Source organism: Misgurnus anguillicaudatus, chromosome 3 (genome assembly GCF_027580225.2).
Source record: "Misgurnus anguillicaudatus chromosome 3, ASM2758022v2, whole genome shotgun sequence".
In the NCBI taxonomy this organism is placed as follows: Eukaryota; Metazoa; Chordata; class Actinopteri; order Cypriniformes; family Cobitidae; genus Misgurnus; species Misgurnus anguillicaudatus.
Window position 1 is genome coordinate 29,878,560 of NC_073339.2, and position 16,291 is coordinate 29,894,850.

Consider the following 16,291-nt stretch of genomic DNA (forward strand, 5'->3'; position numbering starts at 1 on the left):
ATACTACTTTGTTGGCAAAATCCGCTAAACGCCACATCGACTTTGTGCACTTGTCTTCTAAGTCAGTGTTTTCCAAACAGGGGGGCGGGGCCCACGGGGGGGGCCTCAGCAGATTTCCAAGGGGGGCTCAAGATGACAAAAAATTATTAAAAATTGGACAAAACAAACATTAAAATAAGCTAAAACAAGCAAAAATCAAGATCTTTCTCTTTTTTTGGCCATTTTAGTAGCGAATATACATCTGTCTAGTCATTTCAAGCTCTAGTTAATTTTATTTGGAAAAAATTGAGTAAATGGGGAGTCTTCAAATATTGTTGTGGGCATCTAGGGGGCCTTGAAGTGAAAAAGGTTGGGAACCACTGCTCTAAGTGCACGAAAGATGAATTAGATGAATGACGACGTGCAAAATGACCGTGTATTACATTTGTGTCCCTTGTGGACCCGAATACAACACGTTTGTGGCAGTCATGCATCGCAACGAACCCTACTGTGTGGTTCAGTTTCTTCATTATTACATTCTGACTTTCATTAGTTTTCCAGTTGCATCCTTTAGTGATTTTGCAGTTGTTTACTATGTCTTGTCTAAAGAAGTCATTTTTTTGCCACAAAAGCTTACATGTAAATGGTTTTGCAGCTAAAGACAGACAAATTTGTTAAATAACAATGAAACAAGTGTCTTGTGAAAAAAAGGCCTTTCAATTACTGACTAATAATCTTTTATTTGCCATTAAAGTGAAATTTCTGAACCTAAACATAAGGAATGATTTATTGTTGATTGGCATTTTTATAAGACTCTTAGGGCGCACTCACATTATCCAAACCAAACCGCGCTCGGGCGCGTTTGACCCCCAAAGCCTGGTTTGTTTGACTAGTGTGATCGCTCTGTTCTGCGCCCGGGCGCGGATTGGTTAATCGCGCCACGGCCGGGTTGCAGAGGTGGGCCGGGGCGCGGTTCACTTGGGCTCAGGCGCGGAAGGCTGTGGTGTGAGCGCATTCGCGCCTGAGCGCGATTCAAAAGGTGAAGACGTCAGCTGCGCGACCACTCACCTTCATCTGCCGCCATAAAAACCTTTTGATGCGCGCAGCGGGGTTACGTGAATGTCCGAGCTGCGCACGTGACAGATCAACTAAGCAATATGATGACATGTGAGAAGGCTGTTTGTAATCGCGCACCAAACGACTCCGAATAAAAAACACAGACTTATCATTACGGTGGGTTCCAGTGTTAAGAGAGAGCTACTTCCTGCTTTTTTCAAAACAATCGCATTTTAATGACGAAAGCGCGCCCGGACTCGGATCGATAAAAAGTACAGTGTGAGTGCGTGCATCTGGGGGAGTAGGGAGGGGTGACAATCGCGCTGGGGCATGGTTCGGTTTGGTTTGGATAATGTGAGTGCGCCCTTAATGGCTTCTGCCTAAAGAATCATATTTCTGAATGACCTGAGGCCAGGATTAAGCAGATTAGACACGAAAGTATTTGATGAACGTATAGTACGCGTCGAGAGGATCCGGCTACAATCATGGTTTTTGGAGGTGGCGTTTAACGGCAGTTGCATCTGAACTCTTTAGGGTGGTTTCCAGTCATCTATTAGCTTAAAGGTGCAATTTGTAAGATATTTGCAGTAAAATGTCCAAAAAACATTAGGCCAGTGTTATATATTTTGTCCAGCTGATTACTATCAATATCTGTAATGTTTTCAACATTACCATTCAAAACATTGAAATGGGGCAGTGCAGTCTCCTGTCAATGACGTTAATACTGTATCTATGTGACCCTTTGTCACCGCCTTTACTGACGTAAAAACCACATGACAACAGTGGTCGAGTTCGAAAAAATAAAACGGCGGCCAAGGAAGCGACTGGAGCACAAATTTAGTGTAAATAAAGGTATATTTTCACTTTTTACACATTTTAATTGCCTTTCTAGCGAGAAATTAGTATTGTAGTTTTCAAATATGTGATTAGCGCTTTCTGTTTATATTTCAAACACGCTGCCTTTGAAATGCATCTGAAAGCCTTTCTCTGAGCTGCCTTCATGCCTCTGAAGTCATTGCCTCATGAGGCAGAGAGGCAACAAGTCACTGCCTTGAGTTTCCGGACACAGCCAGTGTCGTGGACAAATGCGGAACTATGCGTTAGCGCCTGTCGGGCTACGGGCTTGCTTATGGACTTATGGATTACTCTTTACCGTCTGCCGCTGGTTGTGTCAGCAAAGACAGCTCCCGTAAGCGTACGGGCCAACCAAATGATCCAAGAAGAGTTTGCAACAAAACGAGAGAAAGAATGAGGATCATTATCTGGATGGAGAGAGCGTCGCAACAATATTTAACTAGACAGAGATTCTGATCCTGCTTGTGTTTTACGCGATGGGTGAGTTGTTTTAATTCGTAACCCTTCAAAAAATTTATGCTATTATATTGATCACAACATTAGTGTGTAGATTGTAATCAGCGCGTCCTCCCGCGGACAATATGCACATCAAGAGGTATTGTACAGCAATATAAATGGTCATTTTACGACACTTCACAATAAGATTTGTACTGTCAATACATTATGTGAAAAATCATTGTAGATTGTAAGTTGAAAACCTAATTCTGTGCTGTGTTAACCATCGAATTTGGACTAATACTGTAACATCTATGACTAACAATTTCGTTTTGAACATCACATATAAACTTACATAATGAAATAAACGATGTCATCAAACGCAACATTTATAAGACTTGATTACCTTATCCATCAACGTGATTTCTCGTTCTCGTCTGATTGATGGCCATCAGCGGTTGATTTAAAGACTACAAATCCCATAATTCCACGCTGCTTCAGAGCGTCATTAAACAACGCCATTTGATGTTATTGTGTTTTGGCGCCATCTAGTGGTAAAAATTCTACGTATTCCACCTTTAAGCCAGGACTAGACATCAGTTTAATTAGGAAATATAACTAGTTTTAGCAAATATGCCTGCCTAAAACATTACTTGTGTGCATTCTGAGGCAAAACATAGAGCACTGATGTATTTTAAGATATGTCAGTGCAAGTTGTTTTCAGTTTGGAGAGCTCTTACATTTACATTAAGTCTATATAGATTTTAAAAAATTAAACACATTCAGTTTCAGAAACTGCAATTTTATGAATCTCGTGTCAGGGAAAGGCGTGTCGTTAAGCAGCGTGACACATCCATTCATAGACTGATTATTTGCGCATGTACCGTGAGGAAAATGCGATTTTATTTCCCTGCATTTTTTCCATTTGTGCCATAGGGTGCCAGCCAGGTTGTCGTCCCGATCAAAGTCAAGGTCAGACAGATAGCAAGCTGTGCTCTCAACGTTAGCCGGAACTGAAAAGATAATGTTCCTTTTCGTGACGCAAATGCTAACGGGGGTTTGTATCTGTGTGGGTTCGGTTTTTGTATGCAGCTAAGCTACTTCTAAGCAAATCAGAGGCAAAGATGAATTTATTTCTCCTCCTAATAGGGCTGGGATGATACACTTATCTTCCGATTCAATATTATCACAATTCTTGGGTGCCAATTCAATACTTATTGCGATTCTTAAGAAATGCTCTTAGACAACATCATACACAGTACTGTATACTTTATTCATGATCCCATTCAGAGTCTGGTGGCTTTAAAGGTTGTTTGGCTGTAACTCCAAGTTTAGCTTTGGATGATGTTGAGCAAGATGCTATAAGATATCAAATCATGACAGAGTTGCATTATGGATAGGCATTTTCAAATGGCCTTTTAAATATTCACGCTCATTAAAAATGAGTGTTGTATTATTCATTTAAATAAAATTTAAAAAAGACAAAAGGATTTTACTTCACAGAGAGCCAAAATAAAATTTGCTAATAAAGCAGACTGATGATCATACATAAACGCTTGAATCGGCATATGGTTATCATGTTTACATTATTTCACATGTGTTGAAAAACACAAGAATATACATCTTTGTTATGAACAACTGATTGCAGAGACAGATAACCCGATTTTTAACCACCCAATGCATTTTCTTCTTGACTAAAAGCATAACTTTTGTCCACCTTGTATAAGCAAATACTAAAATAAAGCAATTGAACATGAATTTAAATATGAATATCGATTCTGGAACAAACAAAAAATCGCATGATCACTGAAAGCCAATGTTGACATTTGAAATCACCTAAACAAACACGCCCCTACCCCAATAGAATCTGGACCTTCTTTTAATAGACTCGCCCCACACATACGCAACCCATGCTACGATGTCGGTTAGTAGACACGCCCCTTACTGCTGACTAGCTATAAGTGTGTTTTGGTAGTCGGCCCGACTCCCTTTTCCAAAGTGTTTTTCAAAAATCACACACCCCGCCTTTAATACATCCTGTGAATTAAGTTTTTCCCTCACCTACCTCCTAAACACCATAAAAATGCACAAATGGGACAGCTAGTGTTCCATCCATCTAATTTGGATGATCTAAAAAGAGTATATTTCCGTAATTTCCTGTACGATAAACATCTTTTGGTGTTGTCCGGTTCAAAACACCTGCTTCTGAAACACAATGTCTTTTTCCTGTTGTTTTATTACACTTTTATGTGCTAATTATGCCCACAAATCAAGGTGTTGACAGGTCAGCCCCTTAACAATGTGCTCAACTCAACCCACGTGCACACTGCATGGTGTGAGTGGCAACCACATTGAAATTATTATTTAGCACGTGTACAGAATAAAGGAGTTCGAAATTACAATGGGTGACACAGTGATATACTGTTGCTCATTGACCAGAACAAAATTTATGGGTGCACATGCTTTCCATTGTTCTTAATGAGTGTCCTATACCCTTGAGGGTTCTTAGTGAGCCACCTTATCAAAGGGCCCAGGACAACATTCCTTTATCATTTTGAAAAGATGTTTTTTTTTAGGTTAAATTCTGTTTTTAAAGATTCAATCGGGGAAAATATATGCAAAAAATCCATCTCAAACTAAATTAATACAGAACGTAAGAAATCATTTGTTGGGGAATTCTGCTGACAGGGTGCTACATATCAAACCAAAATAGCTGTTGCAATCCTTGAAGGTCAATAATAATTTTTTTATTACTTTACATATAATTTAAATATAGCTATAACTAGCTCAAATTAATTTATATAACATTTATGAATTCATATGTGACCCTGTCTTTAAAAAATCCAGGCTAAAGCCTTATTATATAATTATAAGATTAGGAGCATCAAAAGTTTCATTCACTCATTGATTACACATTGATTTCAATTTGGCATGGTCTTACTCAGTCAATTTTAAAGATATAAAAGCTTTTCAAACTAAAAATGGAATAATACATAGGATGATTTTATGTAAAAAACATCAAATCACACAAAAAAAGACTTTGCTGGGTTTTCACAGACTAGGTCACATACATTATAATATTATAATTAAAATATACACTCACCTAAAGGATTATTAGGAACACCATACCAATACTGTGTTTGACCCCCTTTCGCCTTCAGAACTGCCTTAATTCTACGTGGCATTGATTCTACAAGGTGCTGAAAGCATTCTTTAGAAATGTTGATAGGAAAGCATCTTGCAGTTGATGGAGATTTGTGGGATGCACATCCAGGGCACGAAGCTCCCATTCCACCACATCCCAAAGATGCTCTATTGGGTTGAGATCTGGTGACTGTGGGGGCCATTTTAGTACATTGAACTCATTGTCATGTTCAAGAAACCAAACTGAAATGATTAGATTTTGTGACATGGTGCATTATCCTGCTGGACGTAGCTATCAGAGGATGGGTACATGGTGGTCAGAAAGGGATGGACATGGTCAGAAACAATGCTCAGGTAGGCCGTGGCATTTAAACGATGCCCAACTGGCACTAAGGGGCCTAAAGTGTGCCAAGAAAACATCCCCCACACCATCACACCACTACCAGCAGCCTGCACAGTGGTAACAAGGCATGATTGATCCATGTTCTCATTCTGTTTACGCCAAATTCTGACTCTACCATCTGAATGACCATCTGATCAGACCAGGCAACATTTTTCCAGTCTTCAACTGTCCAATTTTGGTGAGCTTGTGCAAATTCTAGCCTTTTTTTCCTATTTGTAGTGGAGATGAGTTGTACCCGGTGGGGTTTTCTGCTGTTACAGCCCATCCGCCTCAAGGTTTTACATGTTGTGGCTTCACAAATGCTTTGCTGCATACCTCGATTGTAACGAGTGGTTATTTCAGTCAAAGTTGCTCTTCTATCAGCTTGAATCAGTCGGCCCATTCTCCTCTGACCTCTAGCATCAACAAGGCATTTTCGCCCACAGGAATGCCGCATACTGGATGTTTTTCCCTTTGCACACCATTCTTTGTAAACCCTAGAAATGCTTGTGCGTGAAAATCCCAGTAACTGAGCAGATTGTGAAATACTCTGACCGGCCAGTCTGGCACCAACATGCCATGCCACATTCAAAATTGCTTAAATCACCTTTCTTTCCTATTCTGACATTCAGTTTGGAGTTCAGGAGATTGTCTGGATCCACACCCCTAAATGCATTGAAGCAACTGCCAGTGATTGGTTGATTAGTTAATTGCATTCATGAGAAATTGAACAGGTGTTCCTAATAATCCTTTAGGTGTTTAATGTGTTGAGTGCATTAAATGTTATAGACAAATGGTGCTCCTTTCTTGAAATTACTCATTTAGCTGCAACTAAATATGGCCACATACTTACACATACCCAACAATACAAAGTATTTGTGAATATATACCTGAGACCCATAATCTTGTAGGCATCTGGCAGATAACAGCGAGTGTTCTCCATTTGAGCAGGGTCCGAGTCACAGATCTTGTCATCTGTGCGCCCATAATTGGCGCTCTCGATCATAATGACATCGGTGCCCGGGCAGCGCAGTTCGATAGGATAACCCTCGCACGATAACTCCCGACGCACCACAGCCATCTGCACCGGGGCCCGACTTAACACTGCGAAAAGACAAACAACAATATTTCATATTCTAAACGATGAAACAAATTGTAATGTGAACACAATATTTTTCAGTTTTTATTAATGCAGAATTTTTCTCATACTGTACATAATATTCATAATACTGCAATCTTTAAGTGCAAAGCATTGAAAAAGTAAGGTATTGAAAAACACAGTTATTGGGAGAAGAACTATTCTTTCATTATACAATATAAAGATCTCATATCTGTGGCAAAAAGTCACATCTATCTAGTTAACATGTTCATAAAATAAAATCATCTTTGCTTAAATTACGCACACACACACACTTAAATCAAAAAATTATATTTTTTACATCCATCCCTTTCCAGTTACCGTAGCAACACGCTCCTTTTCCTCACATGACGTATAGCCATAGACACACAAGCACAACAAACGGCATTCTAATGCATATACACAGACAAAGACACAGACACACACGCTCTCATGAAATTAATCTGAGGGATGTGAATGACACTTGACTGTCTGCATGAGTTAATTTCATATTCTGCTGCTGCTGCATCTGATTTGCATACGAACTGACAGAAGAGACAGCAAATAAAGCATTAGGGTGAAACAATATCCTCCAATCAGGATTCAGGATTTAGTCATCACCATAATTGTTTCCGTCGAAATCTAAACGACGGCTTCATACACCCTCTTTCGTGCAGCACAAGTGCCCTTCTTATTCTAAGAGAAAGCAAAGGCCAGCAGAAATGACTATGTGCAGAAGTGTGTGGGCCGGTCTAAATGTATGGAACTGAAATTGCTTATGGATATAATGTAGGTTATTGGTTTAAATAGGATTGAGTGCAGCCAGGAAGGCTGCTGTTGGGGTGGAACAGTGTTTCAGCGCCCTTGAGACCAGTAGAAGGTGAGTGTGAGAGAAAAGAGGCAATCGATGACAGTGAGAGAAAAAAAGGAGAGAATGAATGTGTGTATTACAGAGATATAGAGAACATCAATGAGAGAGAGAGAGAGAGAAGAAAAGAGAGGTAGAGAAGCAGTCGCTGAAAAGTGATTGTTAAACGAACAGTTTACTCAAAATAGAAACCTGTGCTATCGTATCGTATTATATGTCCAAAATAACACTTTCTGCTTTGGAACACCAAAGGACATTTTTAGCAAAGTGTCTTACATACAATAAAAGGAGACGGGGACCAAAAGCTGTCAAGCTACAAAATGTTCAAGAAGCAGCATTAAATTGCCATAATAGTGATAATATCACTATGAAAGCTTTGTGTGACAAACAGACATAAATGTAAGTCACACTTTTTTTTTGACAGCCGTGATCACTCGAAATATCTTCCCTGTGTTCCACGGACGCAAGTAGGGATGTACGATTAATGGTATTTGAACCTAAATTGCTATTAGAAAGAGTGCAATTTTAAAATCGCAAAAGCTGTGATTATTTCTTGACCAAAAAAATTTAACCTGGACCACACTGCCCTACAAAGCCAAAGCGGAGTAACTACGCATTTGGTCAAAATTGAGCAAAAGAGTTGAAATGGGCTTTGTGAGATCTGTTGTGTCTTGTGACAAAGTCTCCTGGTTCAATGTCCCATTTCAGAGAAACGTGTGCGCCAAAAATGCAGTAACATGTTTGACTGGCTGGTGTAAAAAACTTTAAGGGCATTTTTCTCAGTTTCATTGTTTGCGTAGTTACTGCACTTAGGCTTTGTAGGGCAGCACAGTACCAGTCATACAGTAAGTAGCATCAGTCAAAAATCATTAGGATATTACAAGATATTTGTACATTTCCTACAATAAATATATCCAAAATGTATTTATCTTTAGTAAAATGAGTTGCTAAGGATGTCATCATTTGGACAACTTTAAAGGAGTGGTGAATTAAACAATCAATTTTAACTTGATAATTTGTTACATAAGAGGTCATTATACTTTAATTAACATCCTGCAAGTTTCAAAATTTCTACTGAAATATAAAAGTTTTTGGCACCAAGCCAGGAAAATGGTAGATTCAGGAATGTGCCGAAATATGACGAATTGAATCACCTCCCCAAACCCAAATACAACGACCACTTTTGTAGCTCCGCCCACAGCTTTGTGTGACACACGTGGGGGCCAGGAGCAAAGCAAACATGCAGTGTCTCAACAATCAGTAAACATGTCTTTAAAGAGTGTCAAATGTAACCAAAATTACTTTTAAATACATTTTTCCTGAGAAACTTTTATTTTGACGTAGTGATCTGTTATGAGTAAGAAGTTCCAGCTCAGGTGGGAAGTGTTTGTTTACTTTTTGTACCGCGGATTCATTTGTAAAGAAGCCACAAGTCGGTGGTAGATTTGCAGAGAGACTGTGATTAAAAGCACCACTAATATTGGATCTGACAGGAATAACACAGCAGTATACACTGTAAGTAAAACATTTAACTTTATTTAAGTTACTACGTTTTACTATTGCTTAGTAAGAGATCGCTTGATATGTCCTGTTGTAACATCAGTGTCTAAACACGTATGTTTGACTGTTTTAAATTACCAAAAACATTAAACAATTAATACGACTGTAAAATAACTATAGAAATATACAAAGTTAGTGAAAAAGAAGGACTCACCAGGCGCAATTTAGATTCCGATCCAACAACTTACGTGTTGTATACAGTAATTTAGTCACGTCGAGTTTAAAGTTTTGTTTCTACTTCACCATACGTATTTTCATATATGTGTATCATCTTTAGCACCCAGAGGGCCCTATTTTAACGATCTGAAATGCAAGTGCGAAGCGCAAAGTGCAAGTGACTTTGTGGGCGGATCTTGGGCGCTGTTGCTATTTTCCCGGCGGGAGAAATAACTCTTGCGCCAGGCGCAAATCAATAAGGGGTTGGTCTGAAGTAGGTTCATTATACATGGGTGTGGTTTGGGCATAACGTCAAATAAACCAATCAGAACGCTATCCAATATTTCCTTTAAACGCAAGGGATTTCCCTTATCTCATGTATTAATATTTTTTATTGTAACAATTTATGATTTGCAAAAATAACTGTTGCATCTGTGTAGATTAGATAAGCAAAGTGTGTGCGCGTTGTGCACGCTATACATTATGGTCAAACAAAGCTTTTCTGCAGACAGCATCAGAACCATGTTACAAAATAGCCTATTACTTATTGCAACCCAGGCAACGATGTCGGTTAGTAGACAAGCCCTTTACTGCTGATTGGCTACAAGTGTGTTTTGGTACTCGGCCCGACTACTTTTTCCAAAATGTTTTTCAAAAATCATGCAACACCCCCCCCCCCCCCAAGGTGAATTTCTAAAAAAAATTATTTTTTGCACCCTCAAAATTTTCAAATAGTTGTATCTCTGCCAAAGTCCTATCCTAACAAACCATATATTAATGGAAAGCTTATTTATTATAAATCTCCATTTTATTTCTAAAAAATGAGCCTTAAGACCAGGGTGGTAGAGGTCTTCATGGGTCCACATAGATCTGAAAACCCAAGGTCCGATCGGGTTCGGGTCTAAAAGTTTCAAATGTGCCTCGGACACGGGTCGGGTACAATAATAGCGGCATCGGGTCTCGGTAATTTAAAATGAATGTGTTTTTGCTGAACATACCCAAGAAGACCCAAACTCTCTCGGTGTGTGCGTCAATGTCCTTTTCAAGCCTCTCATCTGTTTGCCAAGAGCGCTTGTGACATTGTGTGGCTGGTGGTAGGTTAATTTCGTTGAGACAGAAATGTCAGTCAATTTCAAATGTACATTTTAGCGGTTACCTTGGTGTCATCATCAGATAACAAAGTAAAATGAATGGAGCAGCTCGCCAAATTGGTTGCGAGGCCAGCGGAGTTTCTTTCTGTGTGACTGCTATGGGTGGGTCTGCAAAATGCACACACGTCAGTGCCGTTTACATTCGGGTCCAATCGGGTTAAAAAAAAATCGTCCACCAGTTCTGGTCGGACTCGGGTCTAATTTTCTCAGGGTCGTGTCTTTATTTAAAAAAAATATTATTTATGCATGTCGGGTTCTGGTATAAAGTGATTTGGGTCATTTTGGGTCGGGTACATTTCTTTGGACCCGAGAAGACCTCTACAGGGTGGTCCAGGGTCAAATATGATAAAAGTGTCCATATAAAGTGTTAACATGGCATGTGCTGCACAAATAATAAGACCAGAATGTGATTTGAATAAGATAGTTAAAGCAGTTCATCTCTGCAACACAGTCCTACAGACGCATCCGGACAGTATCTAAAGCAGGGGTGGGCACTCCTGGTCCTGGAGGGCCACTGTCCTGCAAAGTTTAGCTCCAACCCTTATCAAGCACACCGGAAAAATGCAATCAGTGGCTGTATACGTGGAAATGACATTCAGGTGTGTTTCATTAGGGTTGGAGCCAAAATATGGCAGGACAGTGGCTGCCAGGACCTGAAATGCCCAGCCCTGATCTAAAGGCTACTCATACTGCCGTGACAAACATCAACAAACGTATTTGTTTTCACATACTGAACTTGTTTAGTCAATTTTTGTCGAGTCATTTTGTGTGATATGATTTTCTAACGAATTCTAAACTATAAGAAAAACAGTAGAGACTTGGTGCAGGAGAAATAGTGCTGACGATTCAACTTTCTATTGTGAACTAAAATGCAAAAGGATATTTATAAGGATCGAAAACAAAATATTATTTGTTATTGTTTGCTTTAGCTGTTTGTGTGGATGACACGTTATATTTCTGCAGCAAAGCTCTTTACTCATCTTCCTCAAACAGAAAATAAACAACTGTAAATACTATTCTGTATCTTATCAATGTCATCAAAACACAGGGGGAATTAAAAAAGTGTACTTATGCAGAATAATCAAAATATGTTTATAATATCTAATTGAATATATTCTGTAACTGCTTTTAAGTATAACAACTTTACATATGCTCATTGTCTCTCGCATTGCATGTTTATTTTGCAGTGTAAACTGTCCTTGTGTGTATAAATTACCATTAACTTACACTACTGTTCAAACTTTAGGGTACTTTAGTCACCGTTTGTCTAGAATTTGCAGAAATGTTATCTTTTCATTTTACGCAGCGTCTTGAGGTCGTATCCTGAGATGTTTTTTCAAGCTGTGCTGAAGGAGTTCATTTATTCTGGGCTCTTATTGGTTGGTTTTTCTTCATTATTTGGTCCAAGTCATGCATTTCAAAAACATTTTATTTTTCTGATAAAATTGTTTTTGTAATGAAGAAAAATATGATGGAACAGTAATATTTTTCTCCACATGACATTTAGACAGATGCATTTAAAACAAAAGGTTTTTAAGATCATGAAAAATATTTTAGTGAAGTTGCTCTAAACTTCAGTACATTAATAAAACTGTAATTACAGTAAAAAATATAGTTTCATCCTAGGTATTGCTAACTGAGATCATTGCATCCTAACTGCATTGCTAAGCTCTTTAAAATAGTTTATCTTCAGGGGTTCTCAGAAAGTTGGTCAGTCAAATTTGAGAATATGCATCATGACAACTTTATTTGAAAAAGCATGTTATTTATAAGTGGTTTTTCAATATACTGTATAGTTATGCTAATAACTGCATTGTTTCATCGGTTTATTCTAGCATTCAAATTTTGTAATTATGTTTGGTTTTTGATGTTGTGCACCAAACAAACTTGTAGATTTATAAAAAATAATCACATTTAATTGCAAAACCAGTCAATTTTTAAAAAATTGAGATTGTACATCATCTAAAAGCTGAATACAGGGCTCGCAAGATCACTAGCCCGATGTACCAAGGCTATTGTGCGTTGCAGTCGGGCTACCAAAATGCATCCCTCCCCGCCCGTTGGGCTGACTTATAGGGAGGAAAAATATATTAGTGCTTTTGCATTATCTCACAGATTTGCATGGGTAATTATGGTGTATGTAATTCATGAATTGGGTATTTATATCGCGTTTGAACGTGCGCTCGTGTTTAATTTTATTCTCACAGGAAACAAGCAGTACTGACGATCTGATTCTGTTGAGCAAAATTTCCTCCAACGTCGTCCTGTCAGTCATTTATGCTCACTTAAAAAATTAAATCTCCAGCAGCAAGCTTTAAAGTGATATAGATTGCATGTGCAGTGCGAAAAAGGCTACAGTATGTGACTCCATGCAAAACTCGCTCTTAAAGCGACAGTAGCCTCTATTTTTCTTTTTGAAAAATAACCCAATCTGTAACTGGAAAAACATTGTATGATCCAAACTGTGTGTTTTGTGACCCATTTGGCGAGTTTATCCAGATGGAGATGAGCAGGAACAGTTGGCTTGTATGGAAATCCAGATTTTTTGTTTATAAAAAAAACAACAGCATCAAAACAACAACAAGAATAGCAGAGCAAACATTGTGGTCAGTGGCCTTATAGACCTTTTGCGTGTTTCCAAACAGAGATGACTTTTTTTTGTGGGAGGAGCCCAACTGGTGGCAGAAAGTGACAGCTCTGCAATAGCTGTGTGAAGTGTTTTAGCGTTAAACTGTGATTTTTATGGATCTGGTGTTCTGTAGAAGTCTGTTTCCCCTATATTTCTCTTAAGTGTAATGTTTCTTATAACGTTTTCACCAAGTTACATTTAATTTTTAAATAAATTAAAAGTTTAAATGGCTTGGCTACTGATATGTGTGCATGTATGTAATGTATATGTATTGTTCTTTATTGGTAAATCAATTATTTTACAGTATGAATCGCTGAAGTACTTATAAGAGCAATACTATCATGTATTCTGTATAATATAATTTATTAAATATTTCATCATTTTCCTGTTTTCAATTTCTTCCTTATATTTATAGCCTACGCGTTTGTTCTAAAACTATTATGTTTACATACAAATTAATTTGTATAGGCCTGTTTATATATTATTAACACTTTACATCGTGTGTGTGTGTGTGTGTGTGTTATGTTTATATATTTATTTAATTAGTAAACATCATAATTTAGAACAAACAGGAAGAGGACATAGGCTAAGAAAGAAGGTAAAAAGAAATAATAGAAAACAAAAAAAATATGAAAACTTTAATAAATGGTAATATTATTGATATTATGAACTCATTCAAATCTTTAATCTTTCTAAATAAATTATAAATGTAACGTGATAAAAACGCTATTAGAGACATATAGAGGGAACAGACTTCGACAGAACACCGGATATCTTCTCTAATTATTTTCTATTCAAATTATTAAAAGATTTTCAGATGATTTCATCTCTCCAGTCTGTCCGGTTGAGGGCTTATTGCAACCATAAACACCTACGTTTGTCTTTAAATGGTGTCTTCGACAATGGTTTACTATAAAAATGAAGGTCATCTATTTTGGCATTCCTATTCTGACACTCAACAGCACAACAAGACATTTTCTAGTGAGTTATATTGTTTATTTCACTCGTGTCAAATTCATTTCCACTGTTTTTCTGCCACAACATTGCGTGCGTGACGTAACTGTGACGTCGACTCGCAAAAGGTCTATAGGCTTTGTATTGGCATAATTTGGCCCGTGGTAAAAACTAATTGAGGCCCTCAATGTGGAGTGGCATTTTTTATCTGTGACTTCAGTTAATATTTCAGAATCTGAAGTTTGATATTAGATATTTCAGTTCACTTAGAAGCAAATATTAGTACTGATGATCGTAATTTAATTAATTTATTTGTGTTTCGATAGATGTTTTGTCTAAATATTCTACATTAAAAGTAATGTCTTTTTTATTCGGGCTACTTGCATTCATTTCAGGCTACCAAAAACTGAAGAGTGCCTGCCTGAAGGGTTACCAGGGATTTAGAAATTTTGCCCTGGAATAAATAAGCTTTCCATTGATGTGTGGTTTGTTAGTATAGGACCATTGGCCTAGATGCAACTATTTGAAAATCTGGATTCTAAGAGTGCAAAAAATCAAAATACTGATAAAAGTGCCTTTAAAGTCCTTAGCAACGCATATTACTAATGATAAATACATTTTCTATATATTTACGGTAAGAAATTTACTAAATATTTTCATGGAACATAATCTTTATCTAATATCCTAATGATTTTTGGCATTAAAAATCCATAATTTTCAGCCATACAATGTTTTGTTGGCTATTGCTACAAATATAAAGGGATGGGACAATTACCGGTTTCACGATTAACCACAATAAAATGTCCTGATGATCAGTATTAATATTTAAAATTTAATTATCATTATAACTGTGTTTGATTACTGTGAATTTGAAAACTCGCGGTAAATCCTGTCCAGCCAGAATCAGTTTGACGCAGGCGCGCACATGCAACAAAGTTTTTTGCACAAGAAGGCATTTAAGGGATAATGTATTGTATTCATTCACGGTAAACTTATTAGACCGATTTATTTTTTTACCAAAGAAATAATTTCAGGGACATGAAATAATAAATTGTGATTTTCAAAAATAAAACTTTTCTTAAATGGTTTCAGTGTGTGTGTCAGTTCTTTTTGAACATATCCAACTCATTTTAACAAAACCATGATAATAGTGATAACCGTGATAACTTTGGTCACTATAATCATGATGTGAAATATTCATACCGTCATATCCCTAAAATATACCCATGCTACCTATGGTTTTATGGTCCAGGGTAACATTTGATCAGAAAACTGGCATTTAGATATTTTGCCCAAATCACCAGGCCATAGAAGAGAGCATACAGTATCATAAAGATTTTAAAAAGACATGAGCTTGAGTAAATGATCAATTAGATTTTTCTTATTTTAAATAAATATTAAATTTAATTTTTATTTTATTATACATTTGAAATAGAATTTTTAATTTTTAAAGTTTACATAAAATCCTCTCTGCACTATTTCAACCCTGTATTTCTCTGTACACGTGTTAAACCTTTGTATTTACAGTAAGCACATCTCATCTTATTCCCTTCTAGGTTCAATTGTTTTACTGTATTTCTCATTGTGATAGCATCTGTAAAGGTAAATGCATACATTTAACACTTGGGCTCAATGTTTTCCTGGTAAGGTAAAACCTTCCCCCATTGGCCAATTCTCCAGTGTCCTTTGAGCTCAAACTGTTACGCTTAAGGTCCCCCCCCGAGGGATCAACATGCACACAGGGTCACTCTCATATGTGTAAAGCAAACACACCACACACACGTAGAGCGTCTAGACGTCTGTTTCTCTGATTATTGATCTGTCAGATCCTCTTACTTCTGCACTCTGTCTCTCTCACTTTTAACAGGTTCACACACATTCACACAATTTTTATAGTTATGGATCGGCCTATAAAATGGTTCGCTCACAGAAAAATCATTCAGCTGTTTCATCATTTACTCTGGTGTTTCTCAAAATGGAGCCATGTATTAAAAGGATCTGGGAG

General features: G+C 37.5%; 1 protein-coding gene across 3 annotated transcripts in view; it reads right to left on the reverse strand.

Moving 5' to 3' along the window:
• adgrl3.1 (adhesion G protein-coupled receptor L3.1) overlaps positions 1-16,291 on the reverse strand; it is a 144,158-nt gene that overhangs the window by 93,369 nt on the left and 34,498 nt on the right. For all 3 annotated transcript variants that reach the window (XM_055205409.2, XM_055205408.2, XM_055205405.2), the window contains exon 3: positions 6,742-6,955. In XM_055205409.2, coding sequence (XP_055061384.2) covers positions 6,742-6,955 — 214 coding nt within the window. The remainder of the gene's footprint in view (positions 1-6,741; positions 6,956-16,291) is intronic.